The following is a 27,850-nucleotide window of genomic DNA, read 5'->3' as shown; positions in this document are numbered from 1 at the left end:
AGCTGGGTTACCCAGCAAGTTATGTACTTTGCTTCCTCATGCTGCACTCAGGATTGTGAGGACTAAGGAGGATAATACATGCACAGTGTTTAATACCTAAGCCTCTCAAGCACTCTCAAGTTCCAGAAACACCTTGAACCCTTAGGTCAGCTATGATTAAATTCATTTGTTAATTCAGTACATATTTATTGAATGCCCACCATGTGCCAAAGTGCCTGACGGTAGGTGTGTAATGATGCCATGAGCATGAGGATCCCCTTTCTCTTCTGGCACATATACTCCTGGGGGAGTGGGTGCGGGAATGGTCAAGAGCTTGGATGGCAGATTCCGTAAGCTTTTAGCACAATAATTTTAATTGCAAAAATAAACAGTTTTGTCAACTGCTTGAGAGTAGCGTCTGCTTTACAAAAATGAACGACAACAAAAAAGGAAATAACCCCAAAGCAAAACGTTACAACCAACGGCTGCTGAAAACGACATTGCTGTACAAAACCCCGCGCGAGACCAGCTCGGCTCTGCCCCTGCCCGTCTCTGGGGGTCTAGGAGAGGGCGTGGGGCGTGCGCCATTACAAAAGAGAGTCTTAAGTCCCAGGGAAGTGCCTACTCAGTGGGTGGCCTGAGAGAACTTCCCTCCAAAGCGTGGCTGACTCGGAAGACAGCGCCCGGACCGCGGGAGCTGTCCATGGAGCTAGTGCTGTACGGGGAGTGTGCGGCGGGCGCTTCAAGGGAACTAGAAGCCGGACCAGAGGCCCGCCCTAGGGCGTGCCGGAAAAAAGTGGGCAGAGGAGCGGGGAGGGGTGGGCAGGTTTTCTCGTGCGCGCCGGACTGCAGCGCCCCAATGTGCAAACCCATTTCACCCTCACAGCGCAGCGAAGGAGAGGCCCAACGAGTAAAAGCCAAGGCCCTTGAGCCGCTCCTCGGCGCGCGCCTTCTGCTTGAGGTGCACCTTGCTGTGCCGTTTCTTCTCATCGCTGCGCGCGAAGCGGCGGCCGCACACGTCGCAGGCAAAGGGCTTCTCGCCTGTGTGGGTGCGCACGTGTGTGGTAAGGTGGTCGCTGCGGCTGAAGTTGCGGAGGCAGATGCGGCACTGGAACGGCTTGTGGCCCGTGTGGATGCGCAGGTGGCGGTTGAGCTCGTCAGAGCGCGCAAAGCTGCGCACACAGCTCTCCACCGGGCAAGCAAATGCCTTGGCGTGCGGCCGAGGGCAGAAGCAGCGTGCGCTGCACTTGCCGCCCCGGCGCCCCTTGCGCCGCGCCTTGGCTGGGGGGAATGGGACCGGCGGCGGTCCTGGAGGCTCAGGCACGCCACTGCTCCCGGGGAGGTCCGCCACCAGAGGTTTCGGGAAGTCCGCCCCGGCGCTGCGGAGGCCCAGCGGGGAAAGCTCAGGCTGCGTACCATCTAGAAACTCTCCGCCTTCGCCGCTACTCCCTCCCTCCCCACTAGTAGGGGTCAGGAGCCCCGGGAGGCTCTCGGTTCCCTCCCCTAAGTCACCCGGGGCCAGCGGGAAAGCATCGTAGGCCCCCGCGGTGTACAGTCTGCTGGAGGGGCCAGCCGGCAGCTCCGCGGGGCAGCTGATGGACAACAGGTCTTCAATCTTGGCCCCCATCGGGGGGAAACGGGCCTCCGGGGCACCCTGGTAGCCTCCCTGTGACCCACAGCTCCCTGGAGCCCCGGCTGAGAGCAGCTCCCATGGAGCGTAGGGACCTTTGAAGGCCGAGGCAGTGTCCAGCGCAGGAGAAGCCGGAGGAGCCCGGAGGCCGGGCTTAACGTCGGGTGGGGAGAGATGAGGCTCATACAGGCACTGTGGGGGGGCGCCCGCCGAGGGTGAGGCCTCCCAGAACGCCTCTGGGAAGACGGTAGCGCCCAGATCCGGGGAGAAAAGGTCTGGCGGACCCGGCAGCAAGGCGTCGGAGCCTGCGGGAAAAGAGGCGTCCAGAGGAGACCGGGATGCTGCCGCCTCAGCGCCCGGGAAAGGTGCCAGGCCTAGGATGCCCGACATGAGGTTGAAGAGTGCCTCCGGATCGTGCGGGTGTTCGGGTACTGCCTGGATGAAGAAGCTACCACTGTAGCTGAGGCCGGGAGGAGGCGTGGGCGCAGGCCCCTCCAGGAAGCAGGAGTCGGCTAAGTCCCCCCCGGCGCCGCAGCTGCTCAAGGCCCAGCTCAAGAAGTCACCTGCTGAGGAGGGAGCAGGAATCAGCTCCGCGCACATTAAAGGCTGTGCCTCGGAGCCCGCAGCCCCTACCCAAGAAGCCCTTGGTGCGCACTGGCACACACAAAGTGCCTTTTGCACATTCTGATCCAGCCGGAGCCAGCATACGCCCCAAGACGCACATACAAACATGCACACGCAAAACACACGTGCAAAGGCAAAAGGACGCCTTGATACACGCACAGGTTCCTGCGGAGGCGCTGGAGGCCGGGTGGGGGTGGGATTGGGGGTGCGCACACACAGGACCCCGAATCTCCTTCCGCCCCTAGCCCCACAGCTCCAGCGTCCCAGTCCCTGCCTGTTCTCAGGCACCTTGCGTCCCCGCGCTGCGCCGCCGTCTGAGCACCCCCGGCCGCGCTCCTTACCTCCGGGATAGCCGGCGGCTGCGGGTGGGTCCCTGGCGGGCAGCCGGGTCAGTTCGGTACTGGGTTCAGAGCAACAGCCCTCGGTGGACTTTACCAGGAGCGCGTCGGGGCCAGAAAACTCGCTAAGGTGGAGCATGGCTCGGCTGCGGCTGCGGGGCTCCGGGGGCCTCGCCCGCTGGGTTTGGGGGCGCGCGGATGGCCGGGAGGCCGACAGTCGGGGCGCCCCGCGCCTCGCAGACCCAGGCTCTCGGGCTCCTGGCTGCGGGCTCTCACCTCTGGGAAAGGGTTGGGGGGTGGTGGTGGCCGAGGCGCCCTTGCTCGCTGGGACCCGCCTCAGGTGGCGGTTCCTCGCCGGTCCAAAGCGCAGCCGGGCTCCCCCAACCCGCGGCCCCCCCACTTATATAGCAGCGGCGGCGCTGGCTCAGGGCTTCCGACTCCCAGGGCCACTGCCATTTCGGGAGGCCCCGGCCCAGCCGCCGTGACGTAAATGCCCAAACATGGACACAGGATGTGTACCGGGGACTCCCGAAAAGGAAAACTCGGGCTGTGACGTCTTCGCCACAGCCGCCGACGGGCCCGCGCCGCTGCGTGCGCGCGCACTCCCTGAGCGTGGAGCCCCGTGCGCGCCGGGACCGCGGGTGCGCCTGGCTGGGGAGCTGCGTCGCGTGGGTCTGGACGTCAAGTAAGTGCACGTCTCTCCTGGAGGCAGAGGCCGAAGGACGGTTAGGAAAGACAGTGGGCTTAGGGATTCCACAGTTTGGGTTCGAATCCTCTCTCTGCCACCTTCTAGCTCTGTCATTTCATCTCCCCAAACGTCAGTTTCCTCATCTGTGAAATGGAGATACGTACGTCTACTTCATAAATTTGCTATAAAGATTAATTGGGTTAGAGCATATGAAATTCTAGGCACGGGGCACTCAATGAACCGTAGAGATTATTGCCATTATTCATTATTTCCTCACATCTGTGTGTTTTTCATATTCTTAATAGTTTTTTGTTGTTTAGTTCTAGGAAAAATAACTTATTTAAATTAAAAAGGATCATATCGTGAGAGAAAACGTCAGTTAGCACAGAAGGGTATATTATAAATTGAAAAGTAAAAGTCTCTCTTTTCTCTACTCACCTCCCTCCTGAGGTAGCCACGTCTAAATTTCCTGTGTATTCTTTAAGAAAAAAAATTATGCGTATTGCAAGCATACACACTGTCCTGCCATAGAATTTTCCCCCACTAACAATAGCTGAGAGATTGCTCCATGTGCAAACATAGAGAGGTTGGTCATTCTTTTCTAAGGCTGTATAGTACTCCACTGTAAGGGAGGTCAGTTTGTCCCCTATCCATTAGCGTATAGGAAGTTTCCAACCTTTTGCTTGTCATCGTTGTTGTAGTCCTTGAGTAAATAAATGTGAATGCATCTGTGGGATAAATTCCAATGAGTGTAACTCTGGATCAAAGAGTATGTAAAATTTTGATACAACTGGCAATTGTCCTCCAGAGAAGTAGGGCCAATTCCTGCTCCCTCTTCTCTCACCCACAGGGTTTGAGATGCTTGTGTAGTAAACTTTTTTTTCTACCTGTGTATAAATGACTTTACTCTAAGGGGTTGTTCCCAGGAGCACACAGAGAATCTACAGGCTATATTTCCCTGGAATCAGTTTCTGGAATAATTGGGCTGCTTCTGAAAAACCTAAAAAAAATATTTCATAGCCTTATGGAAGCCGTGGCTATTAGCTGCAGAAGGCTAGTCAACTCCTGCAAAGAAGCCTGCCTACTCTCCTGATCTCATCTCTCTTCTGCTGTGGTTTTCCCTTTGTTTTATCTTCTCATCTTTTTAAATTTTTCATTTTATTTTGTGTTATAGTTCACTTAACTCCTTTCTGGACCAATTAGGGGATTAGGTATATACATGGGATAGTATGTTTTTCTTTATGAAGAGCATCAATTCTTGGGACTCTGGGTGCCAGAAGGTAGGAGGGGCAGGGCTGGGATTCCCTCTTACTTCTCTACTTTCTTAGGAATGGGCACAAAGCCATTCAGGGGTGATGGGCTACAGCATGACTGGCAGTGTATCTCCCAGGCCCCCTTGCCCAGCCTCCTTTTTCAAGGGAGAGTGCCAAGAATGCCCAAACTCCACCAAATTCTCAGGTCTTTCACCCTGTGTTCATTATGCAAACATTCATTCATTCAGCTTCTCAATGTTTGTTCATTCAGTATTCATTCCTTAAGTGCTTACTATGCACCAGAAGGTGGATTTTAGTTTTTATTCTACAAGGACTGTGAGACCTATCTCCATCGCTAGCTGCACTGTGAGATCCATCTCCATCCCTAGCTGCCCTACCCACCACCCCACAACAATGTTACAAGTGTGTTCACAGAATATGTCATCACATAATCACCTGCAAAATACATGCTGACACACTTGCATTTATTCTCTTGTGTCTGGAAATCATGCACGTGCAGCATGACCTAACAAATGCCACAGACATAGTTCTATGTTAGCAGCACATGTGTTTCCATTTAGGAAATGCAGAAACCCAGCACTTGTCTGTAAGGATTAGACACACCGGGCAGCATGTCCTTTATACTCTATTTCAGACTCTGGGTTTGATTCTAATCCAAATGCATTGCTGAGGCCCGGTGATCCCACACCAGACATACAGGGCACACATGTCTCAAATCCATGCTGGCATCTTGCTGCCTGGGAGGGAGGGGGAGTGGAGGAGTTTGGCTAGGCCGGTGTCCAGGGCTCGCCAGGTTGCCCCGTCAGGCCAGATTGGCCAGCCCCAGGTTCTCCATCCCTCTGCTGTTCTTCCCTCTGCCACGGCATTCCTCCTCCTTCTTAGTCATGGATAATTCTCCTACTCCTTTGGCAAGTTCCCAGGCCATTGCTGCTCTTTGCCAAGGGCAGTTGGGCTAGGTCTGTGTTAAGACAAAGGTCCAGCTTCCTCTTGTTAGAGGCCAGGCCTGGAGGCAGAGCTGGGGAGGAAAGAGTGAATAGGAGAGGAGACGGGGGACACAGCTTGTGCTCCGGGTGTGGGCTGGCCCACATTCCTACCCCTGTGCCCCTCACCTTCAGCGGACACACATACACATACTCTCGCACATGGGATGGTTACCTCTGGAGGGCAGTTGCATCTACATTTGGCTCCTTGAGGGGGGAGGAGGGAATATAAAGAGGGTGGACATTTTGTAGCCCTTCCCAGCTCAGTCCATCTTACTACCAAATTTTAACAGCTTAAAAATAGATTCCTGGTGGTCTAGTGGTTAGGATTTGACGTTTTCACTGCTGTGGCCCGGGTTCAGTCCCTGGTCGGGGAACTAAGATCCTGCAAGCTGCGTGACGTGGCCAAGATAAAAAAAAAAAGAAAAGAAAAAAGATTCTGGGCCCAGATAGAATAAAGGTCTTTGGGTGGGCATGGAAGAGAGAGGAGTTTAGATCTATGAGCTCTACTTTAATTCACACTTCAAATATAAAAACACGAATTTACACACAAGAGGGAAATCTCATACACTGAACACTCTACAAACATATCATTTAATCATTACAAAAGCTCTGTGGAATAAGGAATTGAAGACCCATTTCACAGATGAGGAAACAGACTTGAAAAGGTTAAGCAACTCACTCAAGGCTATACTTCTATTCAATGGTGGAACTGAGAGTCAAGCCCAGGCTAGCCTACTCCACAAGATAATTTAGGAAAAGTTCATTCATTTTACAAAAAGTTTAACTTTAAGATGGCTTTAGGTGGAGAATCTTCCTCTAGCTTTTCAAATGTGCAAACTCCATCTGGCTGGTTTCCATCCCTGCAAGAATTCTCCGGAGTGACTGCCATTAGGAACACTGTGGGTCACATCAGACACATGTTGAGGAGGAGAGCATGCCAGGTTCTTAGGAGCCATTGTGAAAGGTGGTGGTGGTGATGGTGTGTATGTGACTCTGGGGAGGCTGAGAGGAAATTTTGGATTTCCATGGGAAAAGGTGAGGGAAGGAGAGTTTACTTTCTAGACAAGCACTGAATAGACAATTACTGAATGAATTAATGAATGAACAAATTCATTCATCAGATGTTCATTGAATACAGCCCTGTGCCAGGGGCGCTGCATGGGCCCTTTGGATGCTGACGCTCATGTCGCAGTGGATGAGACTGGAAGCTCTGGATGCAGGGAGGGCGGAGGGAGAGGGATCAGAGAAGTAAGCCTCCCTTTTCTGTCTCCTGGGAAGGGCCCAGCCCCTGTCATCATTCTGGTAATGCAACTGTCTCCTCCCCAACTCCCCACTTTGATCTTTCTGCTCTAAATATCATTGTGTTCAAATAATAGTGTATATTTTAAAAGACTCCAAGAAGACAGCTGCCTCAGAGTATTAATCATGAAGAGGCTAGCGCTCAGTCTCCATGGCGACTCCTGGCACAGAATGCTGAGGAGCAGCTCCACGTCCCACTTCCTGGGGCCATGGAGATGCAAGCACATAGCATTTCTCTTTCCTCTCTTCCTCTCCTCTCTCCTCTGGCCCCTCTTCCTCTCCTTTCTTCTTCTCTCCCATACCCCCTTCCACTGCCTCTCATTTTCTCTCCCTAAAGGATCTATTTAAAAGCATGGGCAGAGGCAAGATCCAGACATCAGACTAACACGGAATAAGGCCATTGAGGCTGTAGCAGAGATGAAGTTTGCCTCCAGCTGCAACTTCTGCAGTACACAGCTCCTGTCCCCAAGGCCCTGCGGTGCCCCTAGGCTTCACTGACCACTAGGCCAGAAGGAGTCCAAGGCAAGGTACCCATCATCAGGGTCCTTCTCTGTCCCCTCCCTCTTCCCTGACCATGTTCAGTTGTTTGTTTGTGGTTTGGGTTCTCACTATTATTATTTTTCTTAATGACCACACAAGTAACATAGGCTCGCTGGAAAAAGACAAACATGTTAAAATTTATAATACAAAAAGTGGAAATATCTTTCCCTTCTCTACCCAGATATATAAAGCTTAAAAGTTTTAGGTTGATTCCTATAGATTTTTCTTCATGCGTATTCATTCAACATTCATCTATTCAGCTGTAGCATCGTTATCATTATTGATACCGATGGTATCATACTATACATACTCTTGTAACTAACTTGACATTGTACCTTGAACAGTTTCTTTTTTCCCCCAATCATGGTACAGACTATAGTATTAATAACAGTTGCTTCAGAGTATTCCATCATGTAGATGTACCTAATTTTTTAACTCGATAGTTCCTTTTTTTCACTATTACGAAGAATCTGGCTGTGCATAGCCCTTTATGTATACTTGGTGTACTGATAGGGGTAATAATAATACAGTATGCTAGCTAACATTTGTATACCACTTACTGTGGGCACTATTAACTGGGTATTGAGAGCTTTACATATACTCACAATTTAATCCTCACAACAACTTGCTAAGTACTATTACTATCTCTACTTCATGGAGATAGTGATGGGGAAACCGAGGCATGAGGAGGTTAAGAAACTTGCCCGAGTGCACAAGGTTAAGATTAATGAGAGTGCCAGGATTTGTATAACCATAATATACAAACCATAACCATAGAATAGATTAACCATAGAATAGATTCCAAAAAGTAGAATTCCTAGGTCAAGGTAGAAGTATTTAAAATTACAATATATGTTGTCAAACCTTCCTCTAAAAAGATTGTTCCAGTTTGCAGACCAGAGAGCAGCATATGAGAGCCAACTGGTAAGCAGAAAAAGGTATCCCTGTGATATTTTCATTTGCATTCTAAAAATTATCAGTAAAGACAAGGTACTTTTCACAGGGCCTTGCTCTTTATTTCCTTTTCTGTGATCTAGGGGCCTAATGCCTCACCCAAAGACATCTGCGTGGGCGCCTTCCTCATGCTCCTTACAACCCTGCACTGGGCACTAGAGTTGAGGCTGTTCTCACATGGACTGGCGTGGGGACATGGGGTATAGGGGCTTCTGCACCCTCCTTAGTTTTGTTTTTTCTAGTTTGGGTCATGGGGGAGGTGGAGAGGAGAACAAGGCAGCTGCAAACCATTCAGGAAAAGCTTCTTAGATTCTTCCAAAGCAGCTTCTAAGCTTTTCTCCCACAGGAGAGAGGGAGGTTATTCTTTCTCTTATCTTCCATTCTACATTCCTCCTTGGGCAAAATCAACATTGGACAGAGCTGATCACAGACGTGTGAGGTGTGACTAGAATGGGTTCTAGGAGGGCCAGAGGCAGGGGGATGGACAGAATGACGTCTCCATGCTGCTACCCACCCTGGAATTTGGAATCAGCCTCCCACCACCCCTTTGTCTCTAAGCCTGGTTCTCCCTTTGTGGGCAGTAATGGACTTGGATCTTGATATGTGTTTTTATCTGATTAGGTAATGGTGTTCAGAACGTTGGTTTTCAATTCATGAGCTGAGAAGGTGAAAAAGAGGCTGAGAGTAGACTGAGAGGCCTATAGCTCTAAAACAGAAGCGGAATCAGAAAGAAGCCCGTTAAACCAACCTGGTGTGCTTCTCTTCTCCCTGGCCTCCTCCTGCTTCCTCTCACCTGCGCTCATCTCCTGTTTTTTATCATCTCTCCTTCCCCATCTTGTAGTAGTTTTCCTTAAACTGCTTTGAAGTAGATTAGTCAGTGTACTGGGATCTGACAACATAACTCCAAAACACTCAGGCAGTTAATCTACAGCTGGGCCACTGAGCCATAGCCTGAGTCCTCTGTGTGTCCCTGAACACTGTCCACCACTAAGCTAGGCTTCTGGTTGCAAGTGATAGAAATGCAACCTGAATTAGTTTAGACAAAAAAAAAAGAAAAGAAAAGAATTTATCAGCTCACAGAATCCAAGGGAGTGTCAAACAACCAACCTGCAAGGGAGTACGGACACAGCTGGTGTCAGGAGCTAGTGGAACCAGAGGCAAAGAGTTTTCCAAATACTTTCAGCTCTTCCTCTTTTCTCCCACTGATGACTGAAAACCTGGCCACTAGCAGATTCTGTGTTCTCCATGCCCACCTCCTGTGATGAATGGGTTCTCATTCTCAATTCCAGGTAGGAGATCCCAGGAAAGACCTCTGCTGTCCTTCCTAGGACAGTGATCTGGCTAGGGGTCAGAGTAATATACCTGACAAGACCAATAGGGGCTTACACTTGGGTTTTGAGAGCAATTCCTGGAGAAGGGGAAACCAGTGGGAGCCAGGAAGCCTCCCAAGAGGCCTCCACCTCAGGTCTTGAGGGCAGGAGCTGGGCAGCACTGGGCTCTGCAGGTTCTCATAATGCGGGCAGAAGTGGATATTTCCCTCTGCTTAACAATGCCCCTGGAGCAAGTTGCGTACTCCATCTGTCTGCGAGCTCCAAGGAGCACTGCCCAAAATAAAAAGCCCTAATTAGCAATTCCTGCAATCCAAAGCAAAACAATGTATTTGTTTCCTAGAATAATCTGGAGCCATATTTGGCTTGGCAACCAGTGTGTCCCACACATGCATGTGGTGTGCATGTGAAGACTCCAGCAGGGACCTTTCCTCAGTCAGGGCACGAGGGGGAAGGCCCCAGGGGCCGCTGCCCAGATAGCAGCAAGCTGGGGCCCAGAACAGAACCGGCTTTATCAATCATGTACAGCAGGTTTCTGAAACAGGGAGGTAAGGAATGGAAGGAACGTCAACAGGACTTCTAAATCCAGTCCCCATAAAGGCCAGACTAGGCACACACGGCCTGCAGGGTCATAGAGAATCCCATAATAGAGTAGTGACCTCAAGCCTGGAGTCAGGGGAACAGATTCCAACTCAGCTCTGCTGTTAGCTTGTTCTGTGACCTTGAACAAATTCCCAATCTTTCTGTGCTTGCATTTCCTCACCTGTGAAAATGGGAGTATGTTATTTGCTCTACCTACAGTCTGAGGACTGAGGCTAGAATTAACAAATTAAGCAGCCGAAGCACAAGCACTTTCTGTAGCAATGAGAGGTGATGTGAGAAGCAGTATATCCAGTTAAGAAATAGTGGAGGCTTCCCTGGTGGCGCAGTGGTTGAGAATCTGCCTGCCAATGCAGGAGACACGGGTTCGTGCCCTGGTCTGGGAAGATCCCACATACCGCAGAGCAACTGGGCCCGTGAGCCGCAATTACTGAGCCTGCGCGTCTGGAGCCTGTGCTCCGCAACAAGAGAGGCCGCGATAGTGAGAGGCCCGCGCACCGCGATGAAGACTGGCCCCCGCTTGCCACAACTAGAGAAAGCCCTCGCACAGAAACGAAGACCCAACACAGCCATAAATAAATAAAAAAAAATAAAAATTATTTAAAAAAAAAAAGAAATAGTGGATAAGGAAAACATAGGCAGAACACTCTATGACATAAATCACAGCAAGATCCTTTTTGACCCACCTCCTAGAGAAATGGAAATAAAAACAAAAATAAACAAATGGGACCTAATGAAACTTAAAAGCTTTTGCACAGCAAAGGAAACCATAAACGAGACGAAAAGACAACCCTCAGAATGGGAGAAAATATTTGCAAATGAAGCAACTGACAGAGGATTAATCTCCAAAATTTACAAGCAGCTCATACAGCTCAATATCAAAAAAACAAACAACCCAGTCCAAAAATGGGCAGAAGACCTAGACATTTCTCCAAAAATAATATACAGATTGCCAACAAACACATGAAAGAATGCTCAACATCATTAATCATTAGAGGAATGCAAATCAAAACTACAATGAGGTATCACCTCACACTGGTCAGAATGGCCATCATCAAAAAATCTACAAATAATAAATGGTGGAGAGGGTGTGGAGAAAAGGGAACCCTCTTGCACTGTTGGTGGGAATGTAAATTGATACAGCCACTATGGAGAACAGTATGCGGATTCCTTACAACACTAAAAATAGAACTACCATACGACCCAGCAATCCCACTACTGGGCATATACCCTGAGAAAACCATAATTCAAAAAGAGTCATGTACCACAATGTTCATTGCAGCTCTATTTACAATAGACAGGACATGGAAGCAACCTAAGTGTCCATCAACAGATGATTGGATAAAGAAGATGTGGCACATATACAATGGAATATTACTCAGCCATAAAAAGAAACGAAATTGAGTTATTTGTAGTGAGGTGGATGGACCTAGAGTGTGTCATACAGAGTGAAGTAAGTCAGAAAGAGAAAAACAAATACCGTATGCTAACACATATATATGGAATCTTAAAAAAAAAAAAAAAGGTTATGAAGAACCTAGGGGCAGGACGGGAATAAAGACACAGACCTACTAGAGAATGGACTTGAGGACACTGGGAGGGGGAAGGGTAAGCTGGGACAAAGTGAGAGAGTGGCATGGACATATATACACTACCAAATGTAAAATCAATAGCTAGTGGGAAGCAGCTGCATAGCACAGGGAGATCAGCTCAGTGCTTTGTGACCACCTAGAGGGGTGGGATAGGGAGGGTGGGAGGGAGGGAGACACAAGAGGGAAGAGATATGGGGATATATGTATATGTATAGTTGCTTCACTTTGTTATAAAGCAGCAACTAACACACCATTGTAAATCAATTATACTCCAATAAAGATGTTAAAAAAAAAAAAAAAAGGAAATAGTGGATAACCCTGACAACCCCAGATGTGCTCCCTATGTTTTCTGGGCACTGCTTTATATGGGGGTGGGATTGGTCACCATGACCTGAATTTTTTTTTTCAGTATAAAACAACATCCATTTTATTATATCTCATTATTTTTGTGGGTAAGGAATTTGAGTAGGGCTTGCTTAGCCAGCCCATTTTTCTGCTCCACATGGCTTTTTTAAAAAACCATTAAAAAATTGAAGTATAGTTAATTTACAACATTGTGTTGGCTTCAGGTGTACAGCAAGGTAGTTCACACACACACACACACACACATATACATGTGTATATATATGTATATACATATATATATTCTTTTTCAGATTCTTTTCCACTAGAGATTATTACAAGATACTGAATATAATTCCCTGTGCTGTACAGTAGATCCTTATTGTTTATCTATTTTATATATAATAGTGTGTAGATGTTAATCCCAAACTCCTAATTTATCTCCGCCTCATCCCCTTTGGTAACCATTAGTTTGTTTTTTATGTCTGTGAGTCTTTTTCTGTTTTGTAAATAAGTTCATTTGTATCATTTTTTTAGATTGCAAATATAAGTGATATCATATGATATTTGTCTTTCTCTGTCTGACTTACTTCACTTAGTTTGATAATCTCTAGGTCCATCCATGTTGCTACAAATGGCATTATTTCATTCTTTTTTGTGGCTGAGTAATATTCCATTGTATATATGTACCACATCTTCTTTATGTATTTATCTCTCAGTGGACACATCGGTTGCTTCCATGTCTTGGCTATTGTAAATAATGCTGCTATAAACATTGGGGTGCGTGTATCTTTTCAAATTAGAGTTTTCTCCACATAAATGCCCAGGAGCACTATTGCAGGATCAAATGGCAACTCTATTTTTAGTTTTCTAAGGAACCTCCATACTGTTCTCCATAGTGGCTGCACCAATTTACATTCCTATCAACAGTGTAGGAGGGTTCCTTTTCCTCCACACTCTCTCCAGCATTTATTATTTGTAGACTTTTTAATGATGGCTATTCTGACTGGTGTGAGGTGATACTTCATTGTAGTTTTGATTTGCATTTCTCTAATAATTGGTGATATTGAGCATCTTTTCATGTGCCTGTTGGCCATCTGTATGTCTTCTTTGGAGAAATATCTATTTAGGTCTTCTGCCCTTTTTTTTTTTTTTTTTTTGACCATGCCACACAGCATATGGGATTTTAGTTCCCCAACCAGGGATCGAACCCATGCCCCCTTCAGTGGAAACATGGAGTCTTAACCACTGGACCGCCAGGCAAGTCCCTCTTCTGCCCATTTTTTTATTGGTTTTTTTTTTATATTAAGCTGTATGAGCTGTTTGTATATTTTGGAAATTAATCCCTTGTCAGTAGCATTATTTGCAAATATTTTCTCCCATTCCATAAATTGTCTTTTTGTTTCATTTATGGTTTCCTTTGCTGTGCAAAAGTTTTTAAGTTTAATTAAGTCCCCCCTCCTTTTTTTTTTAAATTTCCATTACTGTAGGAGATGGATCCAAAAAAATATCACTGTGATTTATGTCAAAGAGTGTTCTGCCTATGTTTTCCTCTGGGAGTTTTATAGTATCTGATCTTACATTTAGGTCTTTGATCCATCTCAAGTTTATTTTTGTATATGGTGTCACAGAATGTTCTAACTTTATTATTTTACATGTAGCTGTTCAGTTTTCCCAGCAGCACTTACTGAAAAGACTGTCTTTTCTCCATTGTATCTTCTTGCCTCCTTTGTCATAGATAAGTGCATGGGTTTATTTCTAAGCTTTCTATCCTGTTTCATTGATCTATATGTCTGTTTTTGTGCCATTACCATACTGTTTTTTTTTTTTTTTTTAAAGGATTTTCTTATTTATTTATTTATTTATTTATTTATTTTTGGCTGTGTTGGGTCTTCGGTTCGTGCGAGGGCTTTCTCCAGTTGCGGCAAGCGGGGGCCACTCTTCATCGCGGTGCGGGGACCGCTCTTCATCGCGGTGCGCGGGCCTTTCTCTATCGCGGCCCCTCCCGTCGCGGGGCACAGGCTCCAGACGCGCAGGCTCAGCAATTGTGGCTCACGGGCCCAGCTGCTCCGCGGCATGTGGGATCTTCCCAGACCAGGGCTCGAACCCGTGTCCCCTGCATTAGCAGGCAGATTCTCAACCACTGCGCCACCAGGGAAGCCCTACCATACTGTTTTGATGACCGTAGCTTCGTAGTATACTCTGAAGACCATGACCTAAAGTTTTTTTTTAACATCTTTATTGGAGTATAATTGCTTTAAATTGTTGTGTTAGTTTCTTCTGTATAACAAACTGAATCAGCTATACGTATACATATATCCCCATATCCCCTCCCTCTTGCGTCTCCCTCCCACTGTCCCTATCCCACCCATGACCTAAATTTTATGACTAGCTATTTTCTTCTAATCCTTCCTCTCCTTCACTCATTTATTCATTCATCTAAATATTTATGGAGGACTTAGCTTATCAATACTTCAGTAGATTATTACAGAAATGTGTGATGCATGTGAAACTAGGGGAAGGACAGGGTGGTTTGGGATCATAGAATGAGGCAGAAGGTAGTTATCTAGCCAAGAAATTTGGGGGAAGCTTCCTCAAGGAAGTGACATTCTAATTGAGACCAGAAAGTTGAGTAAAAAGTTAGCCAAGAAAAAAGGAAAAGTTGAGTGGGGAGAATGTTCTAGGCAAAGGGATAGCATGTGAAAAGGCCAGAAGGTAAGAGAAAGAGGGGTGGAGGAAAGAGAAGGATTCAGGGAACTGACAGAAGGCCATGATGACTGGAGCATAAGGTGTAAAAGAGGCTAGGAAGTGGGGAAGTGGGGTCAGGCTGGAGAGATGGGCAGACTCAGGATCATAGAGGACCTTTTTTTTTGAATTTTTGAATTTTATTTTATTTATGTTTTTATACAGCAGGTTCTTATTAGTTATCCATTTTATACAAGTTATTGTATATATGTCAATCCCAATCTCCCAATTCATCACAGCACCACCCCACCCCACCCCCGCCACTTTCCCCACTTGGTGTCCATATGTTTGTTCTCTACATCTGTGTCTCAATTTCTGCCCTGCAAACTGGTTCATCTGTACCATTTTTCTAGGTTCCACATTTATGTGTTAATATACGATATTTGTTTTTCTCTTTCTGACTTACTTCACTCTGTATGACAGACTCTAACTCCATCCACCTCACTACAAATAACTCAATTTCGTTTCTTTTTATGGCTGAGTAATATTCCATTGTATATATGTGCCACTTCTTCTTTATCCATTCATCTGTTGATGGACACTTAGGTTGCTTCCATGTCCTGTCTATTGTAAATAGTGCTGCAGTGAACATTGGGGTGCATGTGTCTTTTTGGATTATGGTTTTCTCAGGGTATATGCCCAGTAGTGGGATTGCTGGGTCATATGGTAATTCTATTTTTAGTTTTTTAAGGAACCTCTATACTGTTCTCCATAGTGGCTGTATCAATTTACATTCCCACCAACAGTGCAAGAGGGTTCCCTTTCCTCCACACCCTCTCCAGCATTTGTTGTTTGTAGATTTTCTGAAGATGCCCATTCTAACTGGTGTGAGGTGATACCTCATTGTAGTTTTGATTTGCATTTCTCTAATAATTAATGATGTTGAGCAGCTTTTCATGTGCTTCTTGGCCATCTGTATGTCTTCTTTGGAGAAATGTCTATTTAGGTCTTCTGCCCATTTTTGGATTGGGTTGTTTGTTTTTTTAATATTAAGCTGCATGATCTGTTTATATATTTTGGAGATTAATCCTTTGTCCATTGATTCATTTGCAAATATTTTCTCCCATTCTGAGAGTTGTCTTTTTGTCTTGTTTGTAGTTTCCTTTGCTTTGCAAAAGATTTTAAGTTTCATTACGTCCCATTTGTTTATTTTTGTTTTTATTTCCATTACTCTAGGAGGTGGATCAAAAAAGATCTTGCTGTGATTTATGTCAAAGAGTGTTCTTCCTATGTTTTCCTCTAAGAGTTTTATAGTGTCCGGTCTTACATTTAGGTCTTTAATCCATTTTGAGTTTATTTTTGTGTATGGTGTTAGGGAGGGTTCTAATTTCATTCTTTTCCATGTAGCTGTCCAGTTTTCCCAGCACCACTTATTGAAGAGACTGTCTTTTCTCCATTGTATATCCTTGCCTCCTTTGTCATAGATTAGTTGACCATAGGTGCGTGGGTTTATCTCTGGGCTTTCTATCCTGTTCCATTGATCTGTATTTCTGTTTTTGTGCTAGTACCATATTGTTTTGATTACCGTAGCTTTGTAGTATAGTCTGAAGTCAGGGAGTCTGATTCTTTCAGCTCCGTTTTTTTCCCTCAAGACTGCTTTGGCTATTCGGGGTCTTTTGTGTCTCCATACAAATTTTAGGATTTTTTGTTCTAGTTCTGTAAAAAATGCCATTGGTAATTTGATAGGGATTGCATTGAATCTGCAGATTGCTTTGGGTGGTATAGTCATTTTCACAATACTGATTCTTCCAATCCAAGAACATGGTATATCTGTCCATCTATTTGTGTCATCTTTAATTTCTTTCAGCAATGTCTTATAGTTTTCTGCATACAGGTCTTTTGTCTCCCTGGTAGGTTTATTCCTAGGTATTTTATACTTTTTGTTGCAATGGTAAATGGGAGTGTTTCCTTAATTTCACTTTCAGATTTTTCATCATTAGTGTATAGGAATGCAAGAGATTTCTGTGCATTAATTTTATATCCTGCAACTTTACCAAATTCGTTGATCACCTCTAGTAGTTTTCTGGTGGCATCTTTAGGATTCTCTATGTATAGTATCATGTCATCTGCAAACAGTGACAGTTTTACTTCTTCTTTTCCAATTTGTATTCCTCTTATTTCTTTTTCTTCTCTGATTGCCATGGCTAGGACTTCCAGAACTATGTTGAATAATAGTGGTGAGAGTGGGCATCCTTGTCTTGTTCCTGATCTTAGAGGAAATGGTTTCAGTTTTTCACCATTGCGAATGATGTTTGCTGTGGATTTTTCATATATGGCCTTTATTATGTTGAGGTAGGTTCCCTCTATGCCCACTTTCTGGAGAGTTTTTATCATAAATGGGTGTTGAGTTTTGTCAAAAGCTTTTTGTGCATCTATTGAGAGGATCATATGGTTTTTATTCTTCAATTTGTTAATATGGTGTATCACATTGATTGATTTGCGTATATTGAAGAATCCTTGCATCCCTGGGATAGACCCCACTTGATCATGGTGTATGATCCTTTTAATGTGTTGTTGGATTCTGTTGGCTAGTATTTTGTTGAGGATTTTTGCATCTATATTCATCAGTGATATTGGTCTGTAATTTTCTTTTTTTGTAGTATCTTTGTCTGGTTTTGGTATCACAGTGATGGTGGCCTCATAGAATGAGTTTGGAAGCGTTCCTTCCTCTGCAATTTTTTGGAAGAGTTTGAGAAGGATAGGTGTTAGCTCTTCTCTAAATGTTTGATAGAATTCACCTGTGAAGCCATCTGGTCCTGGACTTTTGTTTGTTGGAAGATTTTAAATCACAGTTTCAATTTCATTACTTGTGATTGGTCTGTTCATATTTTCTATTTCTTCCTGGTTCAGTCTTGGAAGGTTATACCTTTCTAAGAATTTGTCCATTTCTCCCAGGTTGTCCATTTTATTGGCATAGAGTTGTTTGTAATAGTCTCTTAGGATGCTTTTTTTTTCTGCGGTGTCTGTTGTAACTTCTCCTTTTTCATTTCTAATTTTATTGATTTGAGTCCTCTCCCTCTTTTTCTTGATGAGTCTGGCTAATGGCTTATCAATTTTGTTTATCTTCTCCAAGAACCAGCTTTTAGTTTTATTGATCTTTGCTATTGTTTTCTTTGTTTCTATTTCATTTATTTCTGCTCTGATCTTTATGATTTCTTTCCTTCTGCTAACTTTGGGTTTTGTTTGTTCTTCTTTCTCTAGTTCCCTTAGGTGTAAGGTTAGATTGTTTATTTGAGATTTTTCTTGTTTCTTGAGGTAGGCTTGTATTGCTATAAACTTCTGTCTTAGAACTGCTTTTGCTGCATCCCATAGGTTTTGGATCGTCGTGTTTTCATTGTCATTTGTCTCTAGGTATTTTTTTATTTCCTCTTTGATTTCTTCAGTGATCTCTTGGTTATTTGGTAATGTACTGTTTAGCTTCCATGTGTTTGTGTTTTTTATGTTTTTTCCCCTGTAATTCATTTCTAATCTCATAGCATTGTGGTCAGAAAAGATGCTTGATATGATTTCAATTTTCTTAAATTTACTGAGGCTTGATTTGTGACCCAAGATGTGATCTATCCTGGAGAATGTTCTGTGCGCACTTGAGAAGAAAGTGAAATCTGCTGTTTTTGGATGGAATGTGGTATAAATATCAATTAAATCTCTCTGGTCTGTTGTGTCATTTAAAGGTTGTGTTTCCTTATTAATTTTCTGCTTGGATGATCTGTCGATTGGTGTAAGTGAGGTGTTAAAGTCCCCCACTATTATTGTGTTACTGTCGATTTCCTCTTTTATAGCTGTTAGCAGCTGCCTTATGTATTGAGGTGCTTCTATGTTGGGTGCGTATATATTTATAATTGTTATATCTTCTTCTTGGATTGATCTCTTGATCATTATGTAGTGTCCTTCCTTGTTTCTTGTAACATTCTTTATTTTAAAGTCTATTTTATCTGGTATGAGTATTGCTACTCCAGGTTTCTTTTGATTTCCATTTGCATGGAATGTCAGTTTCCATCCCCTCACTTTCAGTCTGTATGTGTCCCTAGGCCTGAAGTGGGTCTCTTGTAGACAGCATATATATGGGTCTTGTTTTTGTGTCCATTCAGTGAGCCTTTGTCTTTTGGTTGGAGCATTTAATCCATTCATGTTTAAGGTAATTGATATTGATATGTATGTTCCTATTACCATTTTCTTTATTGTTTGGGGTTTGTTTTTGTAGGTCCTTTTCTTCTGTTATGTTTACCACTTAGAGAAGTTCCTTTAGCATTTGTTGTAGAGCTGGTTTGGTAGTGCTGAATTCACTTAGCTTTTGCTTGTCTGTAAAGCTTTTGATTTCTCCATCAAATCTGAATGAGATCCTTGCCAGGTAGAGTAATCTTGTTTGTACGTTCTTCCCTTTCATCACTTTAAATATGTCATTTAAATATGTCATTTACTCCCTTCTGGCTTGTAGAGTTTCTGCTGAGAAATCAGCTGTTAACCTTATGGGAGTTCCCTTGTGTGTTATTTGTCGTTTTTCCCTTGCTGCTTTCAATACTTTTTCTTTGTCTTTAATTTTTGCCAAATTGATTACTGTGTGTCTCAGTGTGTTTCTCCTTGGGTTTATGCTGTATGGGACTCTCTGCGCTTCCTGGACTTGGGTGGCTATTTCCTTTCCCATGTTAGGGAAGTTTTCGACTATAATCTCTTCAAATATTTTCTCGTGTCCTTTCTCTCTCTCTTCTCCTTCTGAGACCCCTATAATGCAAATATTGTCACGTTTAATGTTGTCCCAGAGGTCTCTTAGGCTGTCTTCATTTCTTTTCATTCTTTTTTCTTTATTCTGTTCCGCAGCAGTGAATTCCACCATTCTGTCTTCCAGGTCACTTATCTGTTCTTCTGCCTCAGTTATTCTGCTCTTGATTCCTTCTAGTGTATTTTTCATTTCAGTTATTGTATTGTTCACTTTGTTTGTTTGTTCTTTAATTCTTCTAGGTCTTTGTTAAACATTTCTTACATCTTCTTGATCTTTGCCTCCATTCTTTTTCCGATGTCCTGGATCATCTTCACTATCATTATTCTGAATTCTTTTTCTGGAAGGTTGCCTATCTCCACTTCATTTAGTTGTTTTATCTTGTTCCTTCATCTGGTACATAGCCCTCTGCCTTTTCATCTTGTCTATCTTTCTGTGAACATGGTTTTTGTTCCACAGGCTGCAGGATTGTAGTTCTAAGAGGCTTGTGCAAGTTTCTTGATGGAAGGGACTGGTGGTGGGTAGAGCTGGCTGTTGTTCTGGTGGGCAGAGCTCAGTAAAACTTTAATCTGCTTGTCTGCTGATGGGTGGGGCTGGGTTCCCTCCCTGTTGGTTGTTTGGCCTGAGGCAACCCAACACTGGAGCCTACCTGGGCTCTTTGGTGGGGCTAATGGCGGACTCTGGGAGGGCTCACACCAAGGACTACTTCCCATAACTTCTGCTGCCAGTGTCCTTGTCCTCACGGTGAGCCACAGCCACCCCCCGCCTCTGCAGGAGACCCTCCAACACTAGCAGGTAGGTCTGGTTCAGTCTCCTATGGGGTCACTGCTCCTTCACCTGGGTCCCAGTGCGCACACTACTTTGTGTGTGCCCTCCAAGAGTGGAGTCTGTGTTTACCCCAGTCCTGTCGAAGTCCTGCAATCAAATCCCGGTAGCCTTCATAGTCTGATTCTCTAGGAATTCCTCCTCCTGTTGCCAGACCCCCAGGTTGGGAAGCCTGATGTGGGGCTCAGAACCTTCACTCCAGTGGGTGGACTTCTGTGGTATAAGTGTTCTCCAGTTTGTGAGTCACCCACCCAGCTGTTACAGGATTTGAGTTTATTGTGACTGCACGCCTCCTACCATCTCATTGTGGCTTCTCCTTTGTCTTTGGATGCGGGGTATCTTTTTTGGTGAGTTCCAGTGTCTTCCTGTCAATGATTGTTCAGCAGTTAGTTGTGACTCCAGTGCTCTCGCAAGAGGGAGTGAGAGCACATCCTTCTACTCCGCCATCTTGAACCAATCTCTCTCTAGAGGACCTTTTAAAGCATGTTTAGCATCTGGACTCTATCCCTAGGGCCATAAGATGCCTTTGAAGAGGTTTAAGCTGTGTAGGAGATGCAGGTTTTATTTTAGAAAAATCAATCTGCCTCCTGTATGGAAGGTGACCTGGAGGGGAGGTCAGTTAGGAAGGAGGCTGCTGTAGTAATTCAGGTGAGAGAAGTGCATGAGGCCTGAACCCTGGTAGCAACAGGAAAGGAGAAGCTTTCAGAATCAACAGCCATTTAGGAGCTAGTCTATAATGGACATATGTGGGTGCTTAGCTACACATGGGGCAGAAGGGAGAGGAAGGAATCAGGGTTGACTCTTGGGTTCTGGGTTTGACAGTGAGGTAGTCATTTATTTAGGTGGAAAATCAGCAAGAAAAGCAGAGTCCTCCAACCAAACAAAAGTGTTTTATTTATGGAGCTATAATTCACATACAGTAAAAGGAGCAACTCTTAATTGTACAGTTTAATGACTCTATACCCACATCAAGATATAGAACATTTATATCCCCCAGAAAGTTCCCTTGTGCCCCTTTCCAATCAGGGTAACCACTTTTCTCAATTCTTTCCCAATAGATTAGTTTTGCCTGCTCTTGAACTTCGTATACATGGAGTAATTCAGTAAATACTGTTTTGTGTCTGACTTCTTTTTCTCAACACAATGTCTGTTAGAGTTATCCACTCCATGTTTTGCATGTATCAATAGTTTATTCATTTTTTTGGTAATCACTAACTAATATGCCATTGTTTGAACATACCACAGTTTGTTTATCCATTCTCCTACTGATGGAAGTAGGTTTTTGTTGTTGTTATTGTTTGCTTTTATGTTTGTTTGTCTTGAGGAATCCAAAAGGAAAATGATTTAGAAATGAATGACAATGAAAAGATGTAACAGGGGCTTCCCTGGTGACACAGTGGTTAAGAATCCGCCTACCAACACAGGGGACACGGGTTCAAGCCCTGATCCAGGAAGATCCCACATGCCTTGGAGCAACTAAGCCATGCACCACAACTACTGAGCCCGTGTGCCACAACTACTGAAGCCCGCACACCTAGAGGCCATGATCTGCAACAAGGGAAGCCACCGCAATGAGAAGCCCGTGCACCACAGTGAAGAGTAGCCCCCACTCGCTGCAACTAGAGAAAGCCCGAGCACAGCAACAAAGACCCAGTGCAGTCAAAAATAAATTAAAAATATATATATAACAGTTATAAACTCTTATGCCCTACTATATAGCATCAAAATATATAAATAAAACTATGAATAAAAGATCTCATTTACTTCAGAAAAAAAAAAGAAATTTTGTAAAAATTTAGTAATAAACTCAAGAATGTGTAAGATGAATATGAAGAAAACTATAAAAATTTCCTAAAGGACATTAAAAAATACAATAAGTGGGGAGATGTGTTTTTTTGGATGGAAAGACTCAATATTATAAATATGTCAATGTGTCAGTGTCAGTGGGTTCTCTGTGAAGCAGACATTGAGATGGAGTTAGGAGTACCCAGGGTTTATTTGGGAGTAACATATGTGACAGATAAAAGAGAGGCAGGAGAGCCTCAGCCTGCAATGCATATCTGACAGGGTTTCAGTCAACCCAGTGAGGAGTTCCAGAGCGAAAAAATGCGCATTACAAGAGTCTTGCCCTGGGAAGACGTGGCCAGTTCCCTGATACCCCCTCTGTACTCAGTCACTGGTGGGAGCCTTCCTGGAAAAGGCATGGCCTTGGCTTGAAAGCTGAGATGAACCTTAAAGGTGCTAACGGCTGGAGGCTCAGCTATATCTGCACTCCATGCAGCTGTACAGCACGTTCTTTCCTGAAGCAAAATTTAAGGGGCACACCTCCATAGCTGCCACAGTTAGTTCTCCCCAAATTAATCTGTAAATTTAATGCAGTTCCAATAAAAAATGCAAAGATGACATGATTATGTACAGGAAAAAATCCAAAGAAATAAACAGATGAATTATGAGAAATTATGAGACTTTATAAAAGTTTCTTGTTACAAAGTCAATGTATAAATATCTATTTTTCTATGTATCAGCAAGAATGAGTTAGAAAATGAAATGTAACAGGATAAGAAAACAAAGCAGAATTTTAAAAATTGAATCATTTTCCAAAAACAAAAATATGAAGTACTGAAGTATAAATATAACAAAAAAGTAAAATACAAAGAAATTGTTAACATTTTATTGAGAGATATTATACAAAGCTTAAATTAAGCGGGGCAATCTATCATTTTCATGTATTGAAAATTAAGAAATTTTAAGATAACAGACTTCCCCAAATTCATTGATAGTGAAAACAAACAAAATAATGTTTTTCTGAGTTCTTGATAAGTTGATCATGAGGTATTTATGAAAATGCAAAGAACCAAGAGCAGTTAAGATGCTTTTTGAAAAGAATAAGGATGGGTGGGTCATGCTGCTTAATATCAGAACATATTATAAATCTAGAGTAAATGGTGTAGTATTATCATAAGTAGTAGGGGAATGTATCCATGAATACACACACACACACAAAATGCCAATAAGGTGTGGGGTTTTTTAGGAATTGGGGTGCAATTTAACAAATTAATTCTGAAGTATGTTTGGAAGAATATGAGAGAATAATCAAGAGAATTTTAAAAATTATGACTAATGCTCTATTAAATATCAAAACCTATTAAAATAATGTAGTGTTTGAACAAGGGATACCCAAATAAATCAGTGGAATAGTTAAGAAACCAACCCACATATATATGGAATTTAGAATATGATAAAAGACAAATTGTCACAGCAATGACAGAAATTTGATTATTGACTAAATGGCATTGAGAGAACAGGGTAGACCTGTAGAGGAAAAAGTAGAATACATATTTTATAAGATATTCAAAGTAAATTACAGACGTATTAAAAAATATAAGAAACCTAAAACTATAAAATGGCAAAAGAAAATTGTATGGGAGAATATTTTTATAATCTTGGCATGAGGAAGGTCTTTGCAAGCATGAAATAAAACTTGGAAGAAAAAAATTGGCAAGTTTGTCTATGTGAAAATTTTAAATGTTTGACAAAAGCCTTCATAAAATTTAAAACAAAGGACAGTCTTGGAGAAAAAAAATCTCTCTATATATTTAATAGACATGGCTTAATACCTACAAATAAAATTTTAAAAAACAACCCAGTAGAAAGATAGCCAGAGGATATGACAGGCAACTTAAAGAAGGACCAATACAAATGATAAAGAGATAAAAGATGTTCAACCTCATTGTTAATAAGATAAATGAAAATCAAACAGAGATGTAAGAGATGAAGATTTTTACCCTTCAGACAAGCAAAAGCTTAAAAGGTTAATAATATTCACATTGGCATTAAAAAAGAATGAAGTGTATCTAAACAGAGTTATTTGTGATAATGCTTATTATTACACATTTAAGTTTTTAAAATATTGTTAAGTTTAAAAGCAACACAGAACAATATATACATAAAATGATCCCATTTTTGAAAAACAATCTATGTGTATGTGTTTCTGGTGTGTGTGTTTGCATATTCGTACAGGAAGGCCTTGAAGGACACACATCAAACTGTTAAGAGTATTTAACTCTGGGGAAGTGTTGTGGAGGGATTTCTACATTTTACTTTATATAACTCCTTGTTTGAATTTTTAAACATTAAAAATGGCTTTAAAAATCAAGAAAAACAGTAAGAATTTCCTTTGATTCAACAGCTACACTTCTACATCTCCACGCACCACAACTAGAGATCCTGTGCACCACAGTGAAAGATCCTGTGTGCCACAACGAAGATCCTGCATGCTGCAACTAAGACCCGACGCAGCCAAATAAATAAATAAATATATTTTTTAAAATTGTTAAAGCAGCAACAATCATTTATTTTGCTCACAAATCTGTGATTTGGGCAGGGCTTAGCAAGGAAAGCTCATTGGAGGGGCTCTACTGAAGGCTAACTATGCACTTTCAAAAGGGCTCACTCATATAGAGGGCAAATTGGTGCTGGCTGTCAGCTGAGTTGCCTCTTCCTATACCCGTGGGCCTCTCCTCACAGCACAGTGGTTGGGTTCCAAGGATGAGCGTGTGTGTGTGTGTGTGTGTGTGAGATCATCTTTATTACTTACCTTCAGAAGTCTGTAGCATCACTTCTGCCATACTGTGGTAGTCAAGACAGTCACAAAGATCCACCCAGGTTCAACCCTCTCAGGTTCAAGGGGAGGAGACTTAGATACAACCTCTTGATGAAAGAGTGGCAAAGTTCTAGAAGAGCATGTGGGATGGAAATATTGTGGCCATTTTTAGGAAGTACAATCTGCCACATTCCTGCTCTGAAACATAACTGATACAGTTAATAACAAAGTTGCTTTTCTTTTTAATCCTTAAGAATAAAAGGTTAAGCTAAAATTAAATTCAACAGAAAGTATTAAGTCTGAAAATATCTAAACAAGTAACATTTTAAAGGAATATACAAGAAAAGAAAAGAAAGGGTAGATTTTTACAAGATTAATTTTTTTAAATAGAAAGCCTAAAATATAGAAGCAAATGGTTTTCTAAAGAATAAAGTTTAATGCATAGGATGTGAAGGTAAAGGAAAATAACAAAGAGAAGGTAGAATTAGAACAGGAGTCCCCAACCCCCAGGCCATGGACCGGTACTGGTCCGTGGCCTGTTAGGAACCAGGCCACACAGAAGGAGGTGAGCAATGGGCAAGTGAGTGAAGCTTCGTCTATATTTACAGCTGCTCCCCATTTCTCGCATTACTGCCTGAGCGCCGCCTCCTGTCAGATCAGCGACGGCATTAGATTCTCATAGGAGCACCAACCCTACTGTGAACTGCGCATGAGAGGGATCTAGGTTGCGCACTCCTTATGAGAATCTAATGCCTGATGATCTGAGGTGGAGCTGAGGCAGTGATGCTAGCATGGGGAGCGGCTGCAAATACAGATTATCATTAGCAGAGAGGTTTGACTGCACAGAAACCATAAAAAATCAATTACTTGATTGGGAAGAAGAAAATATTGAAAATGTGATTGGAAATACTTAGACTGTCTCCTTCTTTTAGAAAATTAAAGAATGGTGGGTGTGGTGGTGGGGTTCAATGGGGGATGAGACCCCTGCCCACAGCTGCTTTCCTATAGGGCCCCCCCCCAAGACCAAGGGAACCTGTTTTCCAGTGGCTGTCTGCTCCCCACCAGGGTGGGGTCTGTGCTGGAGGTGTGCTTCATCTCTGATGTAGAACCAAGAAGTGTTAGTGGACCCATAGAGAGACAGAGCCCCAACCCACTGCCTCAGTAGTACACGTTTTGACCAATTGAATGAATTGTCCCTGGATTAAATGGAATGTGGGGATAGAGAGATGATGGGCAGGTGTGGGGCACTGAGGCTGAATGCCTAGAGGCTAATCCTAGCTAACACTGATGAGGGCTAACTGTATGTTAGTATTTGTCAACTCATTTCCTGCTCATCTCAGCTCTAAGAGGTAGGTGATATTATTGTCCACATTTTACAGAAAAGAAATCTGAGGAACAGAGTTTAAATTTTAATCCAAGATTAAGGAGCTAGGAAGTGGAAGATATGAGACATAAATGCAGAAGTTGGATTCCAGACCATGTCCCTGGCCACTACAGTCTGATGACTATACTTCTCACATCCCAAGCAGCACCTTCCTACCAGTATCTTGACCCAGACCCCGATTTGCCTGTCCAACCAGGGAGCCTCCTACCCTGCACCAGAGCTGCGCCTTCACAGACAGCCTCCCAGGTGGTGGGTCCCAGGACATGTGCAGCCTTTCGTCTTTCCCAGCATCTATGCCCGACCCTCCTATCATTTTGGCCATGTTAGCTTCATTCTTAGGGACCATTGGGCCTTCTGGAAAGCCCAGAGTGTGATTCAGATTTAGAGGCTGCCCTTCCTCATGCCCCTTGTTTTCGTTGCTTCTCATCCACCCTTTCTAAGCCTTCGAGCATATGGTATCCCTGTCTCTCTTCTCCAAGCCCCTCACTCATGGACTTCTCCGATGAGGCTCTCCCTGGCTTTTCCTCCGGGCCCCAGCATAAAGTGACTCAAATTTCCAAACTAGTCCTTCCCCTTCTCACTGTGCATTCATTGTCCTCCCCCCTCTCCCCACCCCCCCACCCCCCGGTTTTTAATTCCTGGTCAAATTCTGTGTTTTTGTATAAAACAGCTATCCGTGTAGACACCTATCTCCCCAGTGAGACTCCAAACTCCTTGAGGGCAGGCACCGCTCCTTATTCATGTTTGCAACCTTTTCAGCACCCAGCCTGGGCCTGGCACACCTTAGACGCAATGCACATTTGTCCAGGTGACTTGCCAGAGGGGTGCAGGTTATTCTTGGCCCCACAGTTTACTTGTCACTCATCAGATGCCCTTTACTTTTTTCTTGCTTGAATGGAGTGAAAGCACCCTTCTTTACATTCATGTAGTCATTTAATAACTGGTGTTCCAGTCTTTCCTAATCATTCCTAAATAGCAAGCTCATGAGAGTTCTAGGATCTGGGTCCATTCACCTCACTTTGCTCATTACTGAGACTCACATCATGGCAACTATTTGTGTGGAAACATTGAAGATATTTAAAGGGATATTTTAACCAAATGGATTGAGGGAGCTGATGAAGCAGAAGATCTGCCTACTATATTGCCATTTTCTAAGTTAGGAAATGCCCACCCCAACCCCACTGTGGTCCCCTTCAGGATTTGGAGGGGTGGTGGGAGAAATGTTTATAATTTTCACATCCAACACAAAATAGGATTATAGAGATGTTTACTCTTTTATCAATCTAGTATTTTCTAAACATTAAAAAAAATCCCATTTAAAAGATAGGAGCATGGAGTTGCTAAAGGCTGACTCTTCCGCCCTACCCCTCATCCTCCTTTATAACTTACTTTTATTTAGTTAATTTTA

General features: G+C 43.5%; 1 protein-coding gene across 2 annotated transcripts; it reads right to left on the bottom strand.

The window, feature by feature from the left end:
- Positions 1-403: 403 nt before the first annotated feature.
- Positions 404-2,955, bottom strand: EGR4 (early growth response 4). 2 transcript variants are annotated; one of them, XM_007184003.3, is made up of 2 exons: positions 2,575-2,955; positions 404-2,175 (listed from the first exon to the last, which is right to left on the bottom strand). In XM_007184003.3, the coding sequence occupies exons 1-2, from the start codon at positions 2,708-2,710 to the stop codon at positions 860-862; spliced, it is 1,452 nt and encodes a 483-aa protein (XP_007184065.2). In that variant the 5' UTR covers positions 2,711-2,955; the 3' UTR covers positions 404-859. The 2 variants fall into 2 exon arrangements, with proteins under 2 accessions (XP_007184065.2, XP_028022771.1); XM_028166970.2 differs by having other exon boundaries at positions 404-2,172; positions 2,575-2,924.
- Between the last annotated feature and the right edge of the window lie 24,895 nt (positions 2,956-27,850).

This window comes from Balaenoptera acutorostrata, chromosome 12 (genome assembly GCF_949987535.1).
Source record: "Balaenoptera acutorostrata chromosome 12, mBalAcu1.1, whole genome shotgun sequence".
Classification (NCBI taxonomy): domain Eukaryota; kingdom Metazoa; phylum Chordata; class Mammalia; order Artiodactyla; family Balaenopteridae; genus Balaenoptera; species Balaenoptera acutorostrata.
Note: the sequence above shows the minus strand (reverse complement) of the source record. Positions and strands in the feature narration are given on the sequence as shown.

Excerpts from the sequence above, each read along its gene's own strand:
- EGR4 (XM_007184003.3), bottom strand. The coding sequence starts at position 2,710 with ATGCTCCACCTTAGCGAGTTTTCTGGCCCCGACGCGCTCCTGGTAAAG. Across the intron at positions 2,176-2,574 it reads AGCCGCCGGCTATCCCGGAG|CAGGTGACTTCTTGAGCTGG; the intron begins GTAAGGAGCGCG and ends CTCCCTCCTCAG.